An 18,944-nucleotide genomic window follows, 5' to 3' on the forward strand; every position below is an offset into this window, starting at 1 on the left:
TGTTTTTAATTGTGTTAGAATACATTAGCCATATGATATTTTAGATTTATTGATTATTTGAGATTTGTTCACCATCTGCCATATTTTGTTTTTAAAATTATATGTACCACATACTTATTTTCTTTTCAGTGTGTATTTGAAAAATAAATAAAAACAAAATACATTAACATTACTTTAATTAAATACGGAAAATCTCATCACTTAAGTAATACTTTCATACCTAAATTAATATATGCACTTTCATTATATTTATATTGTAATTGAGCAGTGATATATTGCTAAATAAAATATTATTTTTCTAAGTTAAAATCATGTTAAATAAGAATGTATATATAAATCTTTTTTACTTAATCCAATAACAATTCTGTATTCTACCAAGCATTAGGATCAGGGGTAAAATGCTACTAGTTTGCTCCAGTTCGAGCAAACCGGTAGTTACCTACCAGTTTTGTTGAACCGGCAGTTTAAAAAGCTACCGGTTCAGGCTAACCTGTAGTTTAAAAAAGCTACCGGTTCCTCTGAACCAGGATTTCTGACAATCAGCTGTGCAGCGGGGTTTAGCTTTGCTAGAAAGCAGAAAATCCTGCTTTCTAGCAAAGCTAGATCACGCGCCACAGCTGAAGCCCCCCTCCCTGTTCTACTTACCTTCCCAAGCCTCCTTTTGGTGTGTACTGCGCATGCAAGTGCACAGCATGTGCCAAAAGGAGGCTTGCGAAGGTAAGTAGAACAGCTGGGAGGTGGGAATCATCTGTGCAGCGCAGTTTAGCTTTGCTAGTAAACAGGAAATCCTGCTTTCTAGCGAAGCTAAATTGCATGCCACAGCTGATCCCCCCCTTGCTTCTACTTACCTTCCCAAACTGCCTTTTGGGGCGCACTGTGCATGCGCACGCAAACTGGTTCAGATTTTACCACTGATTAGGATATGCACAACTTTCTGTGCTTGAAGCGGCCTTTTCAAGAATTCCAAACTTGAAATCAAACACATAGGTTGCAAAAGTTTTGCTACGAGCTTTGCACAAAACATACTGTACTCAGAACAATACCTGCCCATTTTGAGCGACATATTGACATACTCAGTGTCAATTGCATTGCTCTGCAATTCGATGTTGGGTTTCGTGATTATTGTTTTAGAATATTTGTCATGTCTAGCCAGTTGTGTATCTGCATTGGTTGGCTTAGACTGAGTGGGGTGTTCTGAGGATGGAATGCTAAGGTAGAGTAGAATTTCCTGTAAGAAGCCTGAGGGCTAAAGATCCATGAGGGACTCTACTCTGCCAATAGGGAAGGAGGATGAGATCAACTGCCCTTCCTCTGACTGGCCCACCACAAGCAGTAGCAATACTGCTACTATTGCTTACCTCACCAGTGAGTATCTGTCTTCCTGTCTGCCTGCTTGCCTCAATCCCCCATTCCATTCTCTCTCTCTCTCTCTCTCTCTCTCTCTCTCTCTCTCTCTCTCTCTCTCTCTCTCTCTCTCTCTCTCTCTCCCTCTCCCCCTCCCTCCCTCCCTCCTCTCTCTCTCCCCCTCTCTCCCTCCCTCCCTTTCACTGTTGAAGCAACTTTGGGCATTTTACCCAAGTAGTGAACTTTAAAGTAATATTGAGTGTTGGATAGAAGAGAGATATCATCCTTCTCTGTTTTGAAATTTATCTTCTGCTTAAGACATATCTCTTTTACTCACTCTACCCCTATTTGTTCAGGTGGGTGTGGAATAATTCTTATAGTTAGATGGTGGCTATATAACCCTCCCCTTTCCATGACATCCTAACTTGAAAAAAATCGATGACTTTGAAGTTATAATCAGATAAAAGGCCAGTTGGTAATACTTCTTGCAGCAGAAATAGTGGAATCAATTGTCATAATAGTGGGTACCACTAGTCATAATGAGTACCTCTACCCTCCCTTAGAAGCCCAGAAGCTGAGTTTGAGGGACACAGGAATGAGGAGTTACCCTATCCTGTGAATGAAGATCACAAATAGTGATAGAGGAGATGTAGAGGAATCAGTAGATTATCATCAGCAAAATAGGGGAGGAGCCATCTGGATGAGTAGTATTGCAGTTTTAAGACCCATGTTATTCTTCTAAACTGTTGCAGTAGGTAAGGACACAATGTTTATTCAACATCATGAATACTTAAGCACCTTCTTGGGCATCTTCTACTGTCATAGAATCATAGAGTTGGAAGGTGCCTGAGGTGATTGAATCCTGCATCTGCACACTGCAAGGATTTACTACACCACCATAGAAAACTATCCAGCTACTAGTAGCAGCAATAAGAAATCTGCAGTAAGTGAACCAGTCATTTGTGAGCAAACAACAAGATGGTCAAGAGACATGAGATTGGAAATTATGTATATTGCGAGTGTGGCTAGTGAACCTTTCAACACTTGAATGCATGTCTCTCTGATCCCCAGGAGTAGAGAAATAATGGAAGCTGTCTCTATATGCTATACGGCATGAGTCAGTTTTTGCTTTCAGTTCATTTTTAAAGAAAAACTTTGAGTAATTCCAGGAAGTGACCCAAAGGTGAAGGAAAGTTGATCAGGAACGGATCTCTCCCTGGTGGACAAAGCTCCTTGTTGCAGATGAGGCTCAGAAGGAATAAGGGAAAAAAGGCTGCATCCAAGAGAAGAGAGGCTTAATAGTAGTAGTAGCAGACAGGACTCTGTTTCCAGCCTGGGGACTTTCTTGGCATGCCCAAGCATACCAGCCTCATCTTGGGATAACATCTTTGCTGCATTGCCAAAAGAGCAGAAACCACTATGTGAGCTTGAAGAAGAAAAGAAAACTACCTGTTTTGGACCGCCCTACCTGATAAAAGTTGATCAATAGCGAGTTCCTGCACCTTGAGTGACAGACCCAAGGCAAGTAATGCTATGATATCCCATTGTTCCCGCATGGAATATTGACTGAGAAGTACAAACCTCTTTCTTAAGGCACTCTTCTTTTCATGAAGCCATTGGAGAGAAATTGAGAGATAACCCCTTACTTTACCCTTCAAAGCACAGGCAGCCATCCCTCCACTGGGGAGTGCTATTCCTTTAATAGCAGCTGATCTGCCTCTCTAAAGCATTAATTTCATATTAGTTCCCCTGAGGGATATACATTACAAAGAGATTTAGTCAGGGATCACCTGGGTAATCTGTACTGGGGCCTATCTATATATTGCCCCCACCTAAGTTAAAATGGTATTCTGCCAGCTTTCTCTCAAAGTTCTCCCACCCACTCTCACCCCCTCCTTCATACACAGCCCATAAGGATGTTGCTAGGTCCCAATCAGTCAAGGTCCAATGACTCTGAAGAGGCCCCATACCATTCAAAGCACATGCACATGGAGGCAATTTTCTGGATCACAGCAGAACAGATTCCAGGCCAGAGAAAAGGAGAAGAGGATCACTTGCAACTGTATGTCATTGTCTGTCAATTGGGTAAGTAAATTGCTGTTTTTTCAAACATTCTTCGCTTAGGGAAATTAGAGTTCATGAATGCCATCAACAGAATGCCAATGTCCCCACATAAAGAAGGAGTTCAGTGGAGATAAAATAAGGCAGGTAAATCCAATTGTGCATTATGTGCATGAACCACGGTGTTTCACACACAAGTGTTGCTAATGTAACAGTTGTTATCAATTATACATGGAAGAACTATTAACATTGTACCATATTGGAATGGGTTTGTAACTTTTTTTGCATATGTCTTATATTCTATGCATGGTATTTGTTCTCTAGATGTTAAAATTCATGATGCCTTTTAAAAAGAAATGATTTTTTAAATTATAAAGATTGAAGTTAAAATCAACAAGACAAGAAATGCACAGAGTGCACATACACCATATATGCCACACCAAAGCTTAACAAACCAACTTAAAGTCTTTTCACAATGTCTTCACTGTTTATTTGGTTAAGCTTTGACTTTTATTTTGTTGATACGTGGCTTCAGGATGCATTTTAAAAATGCATTGTTAGTTGCATTTTGCTAGTTCAAATATGATGTATGTATTAATGCATGCACTCTAAAATCTCTTGAATGTATTTATGTTGAAAAGACATTAAAAATTAAGGCTTTTCTGTTGGGTTGTTTTACTGGGCTTTGTTACATATACTCTCCCAAACTACTCGTCTACACTATTGTTTCCTATTTTGAAAAGTAGTATTTTTTCTATTATAGAATAATATTATTTACATGCAATTTTTGCTGACTGTTTTTTTTTCAGAACCTGGAAATGGACATAATAGTGCAGTGTGTGTGTGTGTCTCTGTGTGTGTGTGTTCAATATGTGGATTTTTTGCTGTGGAAAAAGGAGGGAGGGAATACCTTTGTGCTTTATAGTGCACCCTTCTCCCCAGGAACCCACCTCATGCAACAGTCAGGCATTAATTGCAGCAGCCTTCTGGCCTGGAATAGTCCCAGTATGACCATGTGTGGCTATTGGCAAGAAGCTGGGACAAAACACTTTCATGTTCTTTCTAGGCAATGGAATGGAAAACTTAGGGGAAAGTTTTCACACCACGTTAGGCAAGAGGCTTTCAATAAGCATATTACTATGGACATGAAGGACATCCTTTCCTTGAATTTTTTCTTCTAGATGAAGAAAATGTGGTACATTCAAAGTCTGTTCCATCCTCAGAACACAGAACACTTGACTAGGGCTGTTTTGCTTTGACCTCGAAACAAAATATGTTTCCTATTTTATGCATAACTATGCACATATTCATATTTTGTCACAATCAGTTCCAAGGTTAAAATTGAATACTCTGACTATATCCCTTTTGTGGAAATTCTTCATCCTTAATAATACTTAGCTTTTTACTTTAAATAGGTAGACATATAACTCTTGTTGTCTATATCTCAAGCAAGCCTGTTTTGTTTTTACATTTGCTCCTGTTTAAGAGATTGCATGTATATAGTCCGATTCCTGCTTCTATGAATCTAAAAATATCAAGATAGTAGAAGTAATGAAAGTAGCATTTTGAAGACAAGATTGAATTAAGCTAGCAGCTTCAAAATCTTATGTCATAAGTTCTACTGAAGAGACAGAAAAACACATTATTTAAGCATGCTTTGGATATTATTAATTCAACTTCAGTATCAAATCAAATCTTTATTACTATTAAAACCAGCATAAGGAAGGTAGGATACAAAAATAAAAAATAATACAATAAAATAAAATTACATATAAAAACTTAAAAAATGTAAAAAAGGTCTAAAAAGATCTAAAAAGTGGGTAACAGCAATGAATAAGGCACGGGGATCCATAGTAAACTGTCAACAATATTCCTTATTTGTGGGTATTTCTTAAGGCAAGGCATAATACGTCAGGGATGGAATGATGTTTGTATTCAAGATAAAATAAGTATTTTACATGATCTATGGGAATAATTATGAATGATGACATTTATATATAGAATACAATATCAAGACAACATTGAGTACCTGAGCTTAATCTGGCTTATTAATGAACAGCGTATCATTATATCATTAATTGCCTAGCTTTTGATGGATGCAATAAATTAGCAACACTTCTAAACCTCTTTTCTGAAGTATAAATGGATACACCTTCTCTTTTCTCTCTGTTCTGTTAACTTTCTGCTTGTTGCTTCTTCTTTTTCTGCAGAGGGAGAATCACAGGCTTCAGGAAGCCAGCATGCGACTTGAGCAAGAGAATGATGATCTTGCTCATGAACTTGTAACAAGCAAAATTGCTCTACGAAATGACTTGGACCAGGTATGAAGCCTTCCTCTATAACTAAATTTCTGTGGAAATCGGAGTCCAATGGTAAAACAAAGAAATGAATAAACCAAAATAGCAAACCTAATTATCCCTTAATGTTTGGCATTGGTTATGTGTGGAAATTGAGTTAAATGTATAAGCAGAATACTTAGTGGGTTCAGCAAGACAGTTACTACTATTGCAATCCTGGAGAATTTTTGGTTCAAATTATGGTATAATTTCAGTTCTTTTTTTAGTATTAAAGCCAATTAATTATCTGGTCTTATTGATCAGAAAACTCAAATTTGATATTTCCTCTTATGAGAAATTAGGACTTTATTTATTTAAAGATGGCTGAGAAAATGTATTTTTTAAAATGGGATCATTCTACTATTAAGTAACAAAATTCTTACAGCTTTTGAGATTTTACAAAAAGAATACAGTTTATTTAAAAATACAGAATAGCAGCATAGTACAAAAGTTTGTTATGTACATTGTTTAGTCATAATGTCTTCATCGGATCTTTGAAATTCTAGAGACGCTGAATATATTGTAGAAGGCTTTTACCGAAACTAAAAATAAAAATTAGAAAAGTAAGTTTGACTAATATGAACGACATTTGGAATAGAGTATTAGGGTATTTTATATTTCCCAATTAATGGTTTCTAGCTTTAATAACATTAATTATTCCTTATAACCTAAAAGCTTAATTACTGGAGCAAAAATGTTCAGAATTATATTCAAAGAATGCTTTAAAAAGTTTGGTTCTCATTGTGTCTATGCAGGACATAAAATACATTTGAAAGTTTTGTGTAGGTCATCTTTTAATTTCTTATTGTTAGAAAAAGTCACTATGCTGAACAAGGCTCTTGGAAGGCCGTTAAAAGTTAAATATGCATTAACTTTTAACAGCATTAATCATAGTCCAAAAACTCTGGAATCTCTATCAAAGAATTTTGGATTTATCAACATGGGGAAAATATGATTAGGGAAGACTGGTTATGTTCCAGAATAAAACATTGGCTAAACAGATATTGTCAGATACCTGCCTCTGAAATAGCTTTGAACAATGGAGAAGATGACTGTAAAATATGATTTCAAATGGTCTAGATGTAACTGGTTTAAAAGTGGAATTGTAATGGTTACATTAAAGAACGTCATATAATGTAGTCCTCAATAGTTTGATTTCTTATTTAAAATGGTTCTTGTTTAAACTAGAATTAAATATAATATTGCTGAGGGTTGTATTTTCTTTTTTCCTTATTTTCTAGGGCCCTTTTTGTCTTTCTTATCTAGGGGATTTAATGTAGGATTATTATTTTTTCTTTTTCCCCTCCATTACATGGATTTTTTAATATAATGGTTTCTTTGTTAAAGTGTATAATCATTTACTATTCAGTAATAATATTAGCCACTATTATTACATATAATACTAAAATTGAAAAATTTTGCAGAATTGATAACTTTAAAGCTTAATAAAATTAATTGTAAAAAACAGAGTTGGATGTTACAAGCATAAATAATTTGCTCCAAATGTTAACTACTGGCAGAATAATAAAAATAATTGGATTGGAAATGTTGGGTTTGGATCTTTCAGTATAGATATATGTATCACAGAGAATCGTTTACAACCCCAGCATTCCAGAATTTGGGGGAGGGATAGACTCCAGTTGCATCTATGTCCATATATTATTTATGGACCCATGCCTGCACTGCCCATGCTTATTCAGGGAATCTCATTGATCAGTCGATGTCATTCTGAAATTCCCAGGCAGAAGATAAAGCAGATGTTTTGAATAAGGAACTGCTCGTGACCAAACAAAAACTAGTGGAAACTGAAAAGGAGAAGCAAAAACAGGAAGAAGAAACAGCGCAGGTAAAATGAGGTCATACCAAAGAGAAGGGGACAGAGAAAGTACCACTCTCTTAATATAAAGAAATTTTGATTCTCTTAAACATTAAGTGTATCTTGTTTCAGTTACATAGAACCACCTTTCCTTGAGGTATTTGATCTTTGAATATCACTAATAGAAATAGTTCCTAAACTTGTTAGACAGATTTGAAAGTTATATTAGGAAACAAATTAGCATGTCTAGCAAGAGCATTAAGATACTTAAGCTAATGTGTTGTCAGGTGCAAGAAGTCCGGAGCCAGGATAGAGTTCAAAAGTATTGCAAGTTTATTTCATACTATCTATAATCCAAGAATCTGAACTACTTACTTTTAAGGTGGATAGGTGCCAGATAAGAGCTAACAGACTTCAAGGGGTTCTGGACTTAGGTCTCTTATGGGGGTGTAAATTCCAAACTGATGTTGCATTTGACTCAACCCTTGGGCTCAGCTTGGTCATCTCCTACTTGTTCCTTTTGTTACCTGTCCTTGAATTCTTGCATCTCTTGAATGAGAAATCAGAGTCAACACTATATATGTCAGCATAAGAAATCAAGTTTCAAAGGATTTTTAAAAATTAACTACAACTAATTAATAGCCAATTTATCATTCTAGATATTCAACAGACTGTAATTAATTTAACTGCAGGATTAAAAAAATGTGAGATCCTCAAGTCAATAACTTCGTGAACATGGGCAACAGAATTTATTTTTAATGTCTGCCAATATGCGCACATTAAAAAATGGCAATAAAGGCTACCTTATCTCTTATATTTCTGTTCAGAAATTTCACAATAAGGCATACTTTTATGTCATGAAAATTCAGTTGACTTAATTAAAAGATAGCAATATTTTGTTATTCTAGGAATTAAACGGGTCATTTAATCTCCTAAAATAAGTTATAGCTCAGTATTTTCAGTTTTATTTATGTCCACATTTCTATTCTGCTGCAATTCAAAGACTCTCAGCAACGTACCAAAGATATGAAATGGTAGTATAGAACGGTAGTTTTTTTTTAGAGAAAAAGTATTTTTTAAAATTGTTCAGTTATTTTCTAGTTACCTAGATTGTTTAGTTGTTTGACTAAGATTAGTGTTAATTGATTTTTTTTTCTTTATGCAGCTAAAGGAGTTCTTCAGAAAGCAGCTGGAGAAGGCAGAATCTGAAATAAAGAAGACAAGTGCAATCATTGCAGAATACAAACAAGTAATTTTGTTGATTTTGGGGGGATGGGTATTACTTTTCAGTTCCCTTTTAAGTTTATATAACTTGAAGAGGAAAGATTCTGTTAAGTACATTAATTTCTAGGTAAAGGTTTGAAATGGTATGGCCCAAATGCTTTAACAGTGTCACCAACAGTGAGGTACATGGAATCTTTGGATATTTAAGAGATAAAGTACCTGACATGAAATCAACCAATATTTGGAATTTAAAAATAGAATGAAAATTAGCAATATGTCCATTGACCTCTCAAAGAACATTTTAAAAAGTGTGAACCTGAGATGTATTTTGCTGAGGTTGTAAGCAATTTGAAGGGGTTTTAGCACCTATGATTTGGTCTTGTCCAGCTTTGTTTTGGTTTCAAACTGTAGCATATGTTCTTTATTTCATTTCTGATATGTTTATTTTTACCATGATAATATATTTAGGGTTTTATTTCTGTATAATGCATAATTCCTAATGCAAATTTTGTTAGTGTTTGTATTTCAATATTTTTAACTGAAAATACTAACACACAGTTATTACTTCCCAGGACAAATCTCAACCTGTTGCAAGTTGAAATTTACTTCTTAGCCATCAACTAGCAAAGTCTAGTTAACTAACATGCTTTCTCCATGTTCAAAACTTGCAATAGACATATTATAGATTGCTTATAATACCAATAGTTATGGTATCTTAGTTTTAATAATCTTGGAAATACCATTCAATTGGGTCTCAAAGCAATGGTGGGTTTCAAATTTTTTTACTACCGTTCTGTGGGTGTGGCTTGGTGGGCATGGCATGGCTTGGTGGGCGTGGCAGGGGAAGGATACAGTAAAATCTCCATTCCCACCCCACTCCAGGGGAAGGATACTGCAAAATTCCCATTTCCTTCTGATCAGCTGGGACTTGGGAGGCAGAGAATAGATGGGGGTGGAGCCAGCCAGAATTTTTACTACTGGTTCTCCGAACTACTCAGAATTTCCACTACTGGTTCTCCAGAACCCACCTCTGTCTCAAAGGTGCTTTTTCAGGAGGCAATTGGACTTTTCTTGTTTTTTCTTTTGAAGACTTTCAATTGGGTGTGAATGACCCTTGACAGAGTTGATACATTGTAAGGAACTGATATACTGATTCATTTTAAACATGTTGCTATTGTATTAAAAGATGCTTAATTTTTGAAATTTCTTTGAAAAGAAGATTCCATTTAAAATATTCCACCTTCTTTTAGATTTGTTCCCAGTTGAGTAGCAGACTAGAAAGACAACAAGTAGCCAGTAAAGAAGAACTTGAAGTTGTAAAGGTGAGAATTGATTTCTCTCAGCTTATAATGCTTCACTTTAAATTTAAAGACTGTTAGCGATAGGCAGGAGTAACAGGCAATTTCACAGCCTGAAACCATATTGCAATCCTTTATCTATGATCAGTAAAGATTTAGGAGTTCTACAGGTACTGGCCTAAGAAATTTTCTTGTATAATGGACTTACTGCAAGGGAGACATGTTCATGTATCATGTGTAACCTTTCAATCAAAGGAATGTTGATATGTCTAGTCTGGTGCAGCCTTTTCATCAAAATCACCAGGTAAAACTAATTTTTAAAAATCTCAAAAAACCAAGGCCAAATTGTTACATAACCATCACTGATACTTAGAAGAATGTCATCTGTAACCTTCCAAGTACAGTTGACACTGATTACAAAGAAAGAAAAAAGCACACAAAATCCAAGGATTTGGGAAAGAGATGTGGGAGTTGTCAGCAGACATTACTAGTAATCAGAATTAACTGGTTCAAACAGTAGACTCACAATAATCTTATGTTATTCCCACTCATAATGTTTTCCAAAACATTACTGACCATATCAATAATACACAGGTTTATTGAGCAATTAATCTTACTTCCTGAATCACAGCTAAGGGATGTCCATCAAATTGGCAAACAGTATAATACAAATTAGATTCTTTGTTAGCAGGTTCTAACAAAACCTAAACTAAGTCATATTACAGGCAAAGAAATGGGAACAGATCTCCATCCTGTTTCAGTGAGGGCCCTAACTTTGTCTTCTATTTTGCACCTGCAATCCAAACAGCGCATAGGATAGCAGGCCAACTGGAGCAGCTCTTGTAAAATAACACATGATTCCAAGATTAGTGCTGAAGAGCTAGCAATGGATCAGATGCCAACTCTGCTGCGAACATTTTCTCCTATCTCCTGTTCTTGCTCCGGTGTGCTACAGTTTACCTGCTCTTTCACCTAACTGCCTTTTTCCATTTACTGAAGCACAGTATACGCTAAAAGGGGCATGCATAAGAGCACCAGCGTGCCTACCGTCCCTGTCCTAATGTTCCCTTTAGTTGTATTCATTTTATGTATTCAATTCATGCTTATGCTTATATATATTATTTAATATGTACTCGAATAAACAAATAAATTAAATAAATAAATAAATAAATATGAAGTGACAGTACTGCTGCAGTTTCAGTAAATATGCTGTTCTCCTGTCAAGGGGCAACATAAACAAAATCTACTAGATTATTTAGTCTGGCCTGGTTTGCAGATACTTCTCCTTATTCAATGTTGCTTCTTAACACAGGGAGAACCACAACTCTTTGCTTTCACATTCTGCGTACACTAGTATGTTATATATTCTTCCTTTTAAAAGTGTGGACTGGGAACATTTCCAAAATAAAAACTCCAGAAAATCTTATTATAATGGAAATAGGGGGAAAAAGTGTACCTAGGTCACTAACCCTCCATTCCTTATATTATTACATTTATGTTAAATATAAATAAACTGTATATTATATAATTTTACAATAATTCCAGCAAGAAGCCTTATGCAGCATGGTGCAGTATTAAAAATATACTAAGGTATGTAGTGTGATATGTATGATACAGAGTAAGATATGTTTCATACCCAATGATACTCATAGTCTATAAAAGATTTACTTGTCATGTGATATTAGACAATATTCTTGGCTGAGAAGAACACAGGCCATCTGATTTCATTTGTTCAGTGATTAGTCACCAGAATATCAGACTAATATACTGAATATGACTGGACATTTCTGTTTTTCTTTTTACATCATGGTCGTGTAATTGACTATTTCAGGGAAAGGTGATGACTTGCAAACACTGTAGTGAAATTTTCAGTAAAGAAGGAACACTGAAAGTGCCTGCTGCTAAAGAAAGGACAGGAGAAGACACAGATGATGAAAAAGATGCCCTTAAGAAACAGCTGCGAGAGATGGAACTGGACTTGGCACAGACTAAGCTGCAACTTGTGGAAGCCAAATGCAAAATACAGGTAATGTAATTGTAGAAGTGTTTTCTTACGTGTTAAATGTACCAATTGTCATTGCATCCCTCAACATGCAAAGAATGGATTTTGTTTTTTCTCCTGCGTGATGGTATTTGAAAGTTAATGGCTGTCCTTATCAAAGCCTTTATTAACAAAAAGGTGTTATTTGTAGACCTTCTTGTGATAAGGTAGCCAATAGCAATAGCACTTTCGATGGTATCGAAAGCCGCTGAGAGGTCTAATAGGACCAGGGCAGAGGAATAACCCTTATCCCTGGCCCTCCAGAGATCATCCACCAGCGCGACCAAAGCTGTCTCCGTACTGTATCCGGGCCGAAAGCCGGACTGGAACGGGTCTAGATAGATAGCTTCATCCAGGTACTGGGGTAGCTGACATGCCACCGCACTCTCTACAACCTTCGCCGTGAAGCGAAGATTGGAGACTGGGCGGTAATTTCCTAAAACAGCTGGGTCCAGGGAAGGCTTCTTGAGGAGAGGTCTCACCACCGCCTCTTTCAAGGCAGCGGGAAAGACCACCTCCCGCAAGGAAGCATTTGTAATCCCCCGGAGCCAGCCTTGTGTCACCTCCTGTGTGGCCAGTACCAGCCAGGAGGGGCACGGATCCAGTAAACATGTGGTGGCATTTAGCCTACCCAGCAACCTGTCCATGTCCTCGGGAGTCACAGGGTCAAAATTATCCCAAACTACCTCAACAAGACGGGTCTCGGAACTCTCGCCTGGATCTACCCAATTTTGATCCAATCCGTCCCGAAGCTGAACGATTTTATCGTATAGATAACCGTTAAACTCCTCGGCACGCTATTGTAGGGGGTCCTCCCGCCCCTCCTGTTGGAGGAGAGAGTGGGTCACCCGAAACAGGGCGGCCGGGCAGTTATCTGCCAACGCAATGAGGAAGGAAACGTAGGAACGTTTCACATCCCTCAATGCCACTAGGTAGGTCCTGCTATAGGACCTAACTAGTGTCCAGTCAGCCTCAGAACGGCTGGATCTCCAGACACTCTCTAGGCGTCTTCTCCAGCGTTTCATCTCCCTCAGCTCCTCGGAGAACCAAGGAGCTAGTTGAGACCGACGCCGGGTCAGAGGCCGCAAAGGCACAACACGGTCGAAAGCTCCAGCCGCAGCCTGTTCCCAGGCCGCGACTAGTTCTTCAGTCGTGTCGTGGGCCAGATTCTCGGGAAACGGCCCAAGCTCCGTCAGGAACCTCCGTCAGGGTCCATCAGGCGCCTGGGACGGAACCAACGCATTGGTTCCGTCTCCCTGCGGTGGTGGGTAGCGGTCAGAAAGTCTAGACGAAGGAGAAAATGATCTGATCATGACAAAGGTTCGGCAACTAAATCATTTAAAACCAGATCATTCAACCACTGGCCAGAGATAAAAACCAAGTCTAGGGTGCCTCCCCCGACGTGGGTAGGGCCGTCAATTAATTGAATCAGGTCCATGGCCGTCATGGAAGCCATGAACTCCTGAGCCGCCGAGGATGCCACGCCGGTTGATGGCAGATTGAAATCCCCCATACCATTACTTTTATCTTTTTAATTATTTGATTACATGTTTTATTTTTATAATTTGTAATTTTTTTATACTTCAGAGATTTATTCATGATCATAATATTTCTGAGCAGGGCAGAGATTAGGTTAGATTTGATTGGCAGCCTCCAAAATGTGTTGTCATTTCAGATCACTCATAATACATTTTAACCCAATTTTATGATATATTTTTGTTATCTTTATAAGGATAGCTTCAAACACCTGCAGCATGCTGCATAATTATTGTTTATTATTATAAAGTGGATGTTTAAGTACAAAAGATCATTATTGGAGAGAACAGAAAAAGCTATGGAAAACAGCATAAGATTAAGGTGAAAAATGTATGTTGATTCCTCCATAACATTCCATGATTAAGACAATAAAAGTATGCCATAATACCTTATTTGGAAACATCCCAAGATAATTATGTTAATTATTATGGTTTTGTCCAGTCAGGTTTAGAAGTTTTGTCTAGAAATAGTCTAATCTTGCAAGGGATGTTCCAGTGCTGGTTTGATTTGAAATAATGCCTTAGTAAGATTTAGAAAAAATGAGGCCTACTCTCTTATAGAATAGCATAGGCCCTCTATGAAAGCTCTGTAGGTTTTGTTATGGACCCTCTATGAAAAACACAACAAATTTGACAAAAGTTGAAGATATTTATGCAATGGAAAGTATAGTTAGAGAATAGAGAATATATTTCAGTATGTAGACAGAATCTTTTAACAAAGAAATCCTGTATTATAGTAATACTTATTTGGTGGAAAATTTGAGGAGTGAAAATTTGATTTCCAGAAACAACAACTGCTTTTAACAAGTTTGGGCTATCAGTTGGTCCATTAGGAGAACTAGCTTTGCCTGGTTCTGAAACAGCAGAAGAGAGTCTTGATACTTGATACTGCAGAAATGACCTCTAATCTTTCACCATATAGTATATCTGTTTGGGATATGTTTTTGCCTTGACCCAGGTAGAATATGTCTGTCAGGGTTGTCCCAGCTTGGATACTTATAAAAGAAAGACCCTCGACTCCATTTGCAGTGAAAAGTATACTTTTACTAAAACCAAATGGGGTTCATGACAATTTGCTGTGGCCAACTTGCTGCGGGACAACTCGCCACGGCCAATTCCCCACAGTACAACTCGCTGTGGGCTAAGAGTTACACTAATATCAAAGACATGGTGGAATAGAATCATTAAAGAAAAGATGCAAAAGGAGGACAGCATAAAATGTGAATGGCAAAAATTATTATTATTTATTTCTTTAAAATAATTAAATAGAATTGTTAAATTGTCCCGCAGTGAGGCAGCGTAGCTATAGCAAGTTATCCCATTCCCAGCCAAATGGTTACAGCGTAAGAAAAGCTGGATCTGATTTTCCCATGCAAAACCTGCCTTGTCCCTCTTCTCCCAGGCCCTACCTCCTTGACCAGTTCGTAAGTGTCCAATATTCAAATTAGGTGTTTTGGTAACAGCTTCAGGTGGACTCTTTGGTGGACTTTCAGCATTCCATTCTCTCATTCCCATGTCGTTGGAATTGCTGGTCTCTTCTGGATCGGCACCTCTGGTTTCTGCCATCCTGCCAATCCTCCTCCCTACATCCCCATTCTCCCCACTCTTTGCGTTCATGGCAGGATGCCAGTGAAGCAAAACAAACTGAAACGATTATGATGACAAAACTGACAATATTACTTATTTGGTCATTTAGTACTTCAAAGTAAAATGTAAGGATTTCTTTTCCTTTTATCTTATCACCTCAATATTCTTGTGAGATAGGTTGAGGTGAAATTCACTCTGAATTTGGAACTCATCCCTAGCCAGTGTGGCCAACAGAGAAGGATAATGGGAGTTGCATCAGGAGGGGCACATGTTAGGCATGCTATTTTTATTTACATTTGTTCTTCATGCCAACTCAGATTATTCTGCTATATTAAATCATTCCTTTATCACCACTTAATTCATCTCTTTCCTTAGGAACTGGAACACCAGAGAGGAGCACTTATGAGTGAAATTCAAACTGCCAAAAACTCTTGGTTCAGCAAAACTTTGAACTCTATCAAAACAGCAACAGGCACACAGCCTCTACAGCAGCCTCAACTCTCATCATCACCTAAAGAAGGCAGCACATAGTTCCAGCTGCACCCCATGCAAAAGAGCACAATGGACTAAATCAGCTGAAGCCCCTTGGCAGTTCTTCCAGAGAACTTGTTCAAAGGGGAAGGCAGGGGACCCAGCTGGGAAACCAATTCCTTCTGTGTCTTTCATTTGTTTTAATGTGGCCCTTACAGAGGGAAGTTCTATAACGGTTCTGTTTCATGTGGAATACTGCCTTGATGGAAGCCCCATCTCAATTCTGTCATATTTTACATGTCATTTTGTAGACCTAGATGTTGAAACATGGATTATTTAGAACTACTTGTTCCATACATTGCTAAAATTATTTATATTTTTTAAATCTTTCAAAAGAAGAAAAGAGCAAGGTGTAATTTGTCAGAATGTCATGGTTTGCTGATATCTCAGAACAACTTTACATCTCTCATTCCTCCTGGCAAAAAATGCAGCTGTTATTTTAAGGTTTGACTCTCAGGCTACATTAACAATATAAATGGGAAAACAAATTCAAAAAAAAAAGAGAAACAAATAAGTTACTAAATAAGAACATGCAGAAAAAGCATGTTTCTTTTCATATGTTGCCTTTAAGATTTCCATAATTTACTTATATATTGCCACTACTCTCCCCACCCCAATACCGTACCTTTTGCCAATCTGCAGATTATGGGCATAATCTAACAAAACTTTTTATGAGCAGTGACCTTTCAAATGAACAAAATAAAATAGGTAAATTTTAATGGGGGATTGCACCCTTGGTGCTCTTGCACTGTTTCCATTAATATTAATAGGGTTTGTACTGGAGACAGAAAGTATTCATGGTAAAACTTGTCCAAAATGCATAAAGAAAAGCTAATTTATGATTGGTAGAGCAATTTTTGAAATGATTCCTGTGTCTCTCTAGAAATCATACTTGTTTTGTATCTTTCTAAAGTGCAAAAAAGCATTTGTTACATTTTTGAATTGAACATAAAATGTTTATAAAATTGCTTATTTCATGGAGAATTAAATTGCTTAAATTGATGGATTTTTAAAAATTATATATAATGTGCATAATAGTATCTTGCAGGTTAACATCACCACCAAATTATTAGTTGTGTATTTGGTTTTCATGCTATGAAAAAACGTTTCAAGGTTCTATTCATTTTAATCCAAATTAATGCAATAGACTTTTAGTCAGTTCTGTAAAATAAAGTTTAACTATGCTGGTTCTGTGCTTCTTTGTTAGATATAATTTGCAAATATGAACTCTAAAGACTACCATAAAGTTTGCCTCCCCCATGATAACTGAGATCTGGTAAAGGAACTGCTAATGCCAGTTAACTGTTGCTGACTTTCTGTCTCAAGTGATCTGAGGTGCTCACTGCCAAGCTAGAATCTGGTTGGGCCTTTTTGTGTCTAATACAAGATTGGGTGTTTTCATTTCTACATGAACCTGAAATATCCATGTTATAAGCCAACCGCTTTAAGGTTTAGAAATAAGTATGAATTAACTAAAATTATTGGCTGTGGTGATCTGAAAAAAAATACCTCTGGGTCCTAAGGAATTTTGGAGCCCCTTTTAGATAGATAGTTCAATAGGCCCAGTTCAAATGCTTGAATTGCAGTGTTGCATTAGTGATACTGGGAGGTTGGCAACACATTGAGGTTTGACTCAAGAGGAATCTTAAGATCATTCCATCTTTTGAAAATCGGAATCCAAGTCCAGAGTGGTCTTCAGTGGGAAAGGCCTCTATCAATTCTTTTTTTTTTTTAATATGTTTTATTGGTACACTTTTTCATTAAAAACAAAAAATTCCATGTCTATCTGAACAGCATGCTGTCTGGGCATAAACGTCCAAACTAGGATAGGGCTTACAGCTGGAGTCAAACACCACTAATCTGGTCTGTTTTCTTAGGATGGTATGTCCCAAATATGGGCAGATACCAATATTCCTCATTGTCTTTAAGTGCAGGGGCTAATTCAAAACAATTGTTTTCAAGTATCTTTCCCATGAAGGCAAAGAAGTGACCTCTCATTTCTGATTTTCTCAGGAAATTGCATCTGAGAGACAAACCGCTTAAACACCTGTTCCTTGTTAGCAGACACTAGAATAGCAGACATTTTGAAGGCCTTGTTCCTCTGGTCCTTTGGATACACTTTCACTAGACAGATTTTTGAGCAAACCTGCCACCTGCAGGATCTTTGCATACCTCCGTACACTGAGAGGTATGCAAAGTTTGAACTGGCATGTTTGAAACAATGTTCTTCTGCTCCCTGCCCTGCCCGTTGGCATCATCAGCTGTCTTGTTGGTCCAAGGAGTTTGGCTGGGATGTAATGCTATGCTGTGGTCTGTGCTTTTGCACTCCGTGCATAATACACTAACTGTACAGTCCTTGCAAGTTATGACACGGATGAGCAGCACCTGAAGCAGATGTGATTACCTTTTAGGAAGGCTTTATGGTCCTCTAGAGACTTCTCTCTGAAGGCTTTACATTTCAGGAAAGTATGTGGCTTCTTGTGTAGAGGGCATAGCTTCTCGGGGTCTCCGCTTTTGCCCTCTGGGTGAGAGGATTTTGGTGATCTGTAAGAAGAATCTGATGAGGAGATATTAGTTGTATGCACTGCCACTGGTGACCTGTTCAGCTTGGAATCAAGAGGTTCGGTGTATGCCAGTGTGAGGTCAAAACCAGGATCATTCATGACCTTCGTTTTCTGAGACAAAGTCTACAAACACACTCTATAGTGGAAATGGCAGCTTGGATTTTGTCTTATGCGTGAACCTGTATGTAGCCCACTTTTGTTGTCAGTCAGGAGGTACTTTCAAAACTGAGTTTATTCCCCCTGGTCGTGTCCAAGAGAGGCGTGGCAGGTCACCCTTTGCTTTGGCAGCTTGTAGCTCTTGCAACAAATCCTTTAGTTCTCTAGCTTTTGGTACCCCCTGCTGGTTTTCTTAGGTAAATTGTCAACTTTCTTAAGGCATCTTCAATTGCCTTTGCTGAGCCATGACAGTCCTCTAATCTTTCCCAGATCATCTTAAGACCAGTTTCCAGGCATTTTATGTTAATGTCCCTGATCCTCCTACTGTGCTGACTGTGCTGCACACTTGTGTCTTTCCCAAGACATTGGATTAAGAGGTCCATCTCCACAGTGTATGATAAACCTAGATCCCTTATTGTACTTTGGAAGGATGATCACCAGGCTCTGTAAC

General features: G+C 37.6%; 1 protein-coding gene across 10 annotated transcripts in view; it reads left to right on the forward strand.

The window, feature by feature from the left end:
* The window catches only part of RABGAP1L (RAB GTPase activating protein 1 like), a 188,049-nt gene extending 171,089 nt beyond the window's left edge, over positions 1–16,960 (forward strand). For 6 of the 10 annotated variants that reach the window (XM_058178630.1, XM_058178632.1, XM_058178631.1 and 3 more), the window contains 6 exons: positions 5,616–5,726; positions 7,483–7,587; positions 8,723–8,806; positions 10,032–10,103; positions 11,911–12,105; positions 15,618–16,960. In XM_058178630.1, coding sequence (XP_058034613.1) covers positions 5,616–5,726; positions 7,483–7,587; positions 8,723–8,806; positions 10,032–10,103; positions 11,911–12,105; positions 15,618–15,773 — 723 coding nt within the window. In that variant the 3' untranslated portion in view covers positions 15,774–16,960. The other 4 variants (XR_009154646.1, XR_009154648.1, XM_058178635.1 and 1 more) reach the window with 3 other exon arrangements.
* The last annotated feature ends 1,984 nt before the right edge of the window (positions 16,961–18,944 follow it).

The sequence above is a fragment of the Ahaetulla prasina genome, chromosome 3 (assembly GCF_028640845.1).
Source record: "Ahaetulla prasina isolate Xishuangbanna chromosome 3, ASM2864084v1, whole genome shotgun sequence".
NCBI classification, from domain to species: domain Eukaryota; kingdom Metazoa; phylum Chordata; class Lepidosauria; order Squamata; family Colubridae; genus Ahaetulla; species Ahaetulla prasina.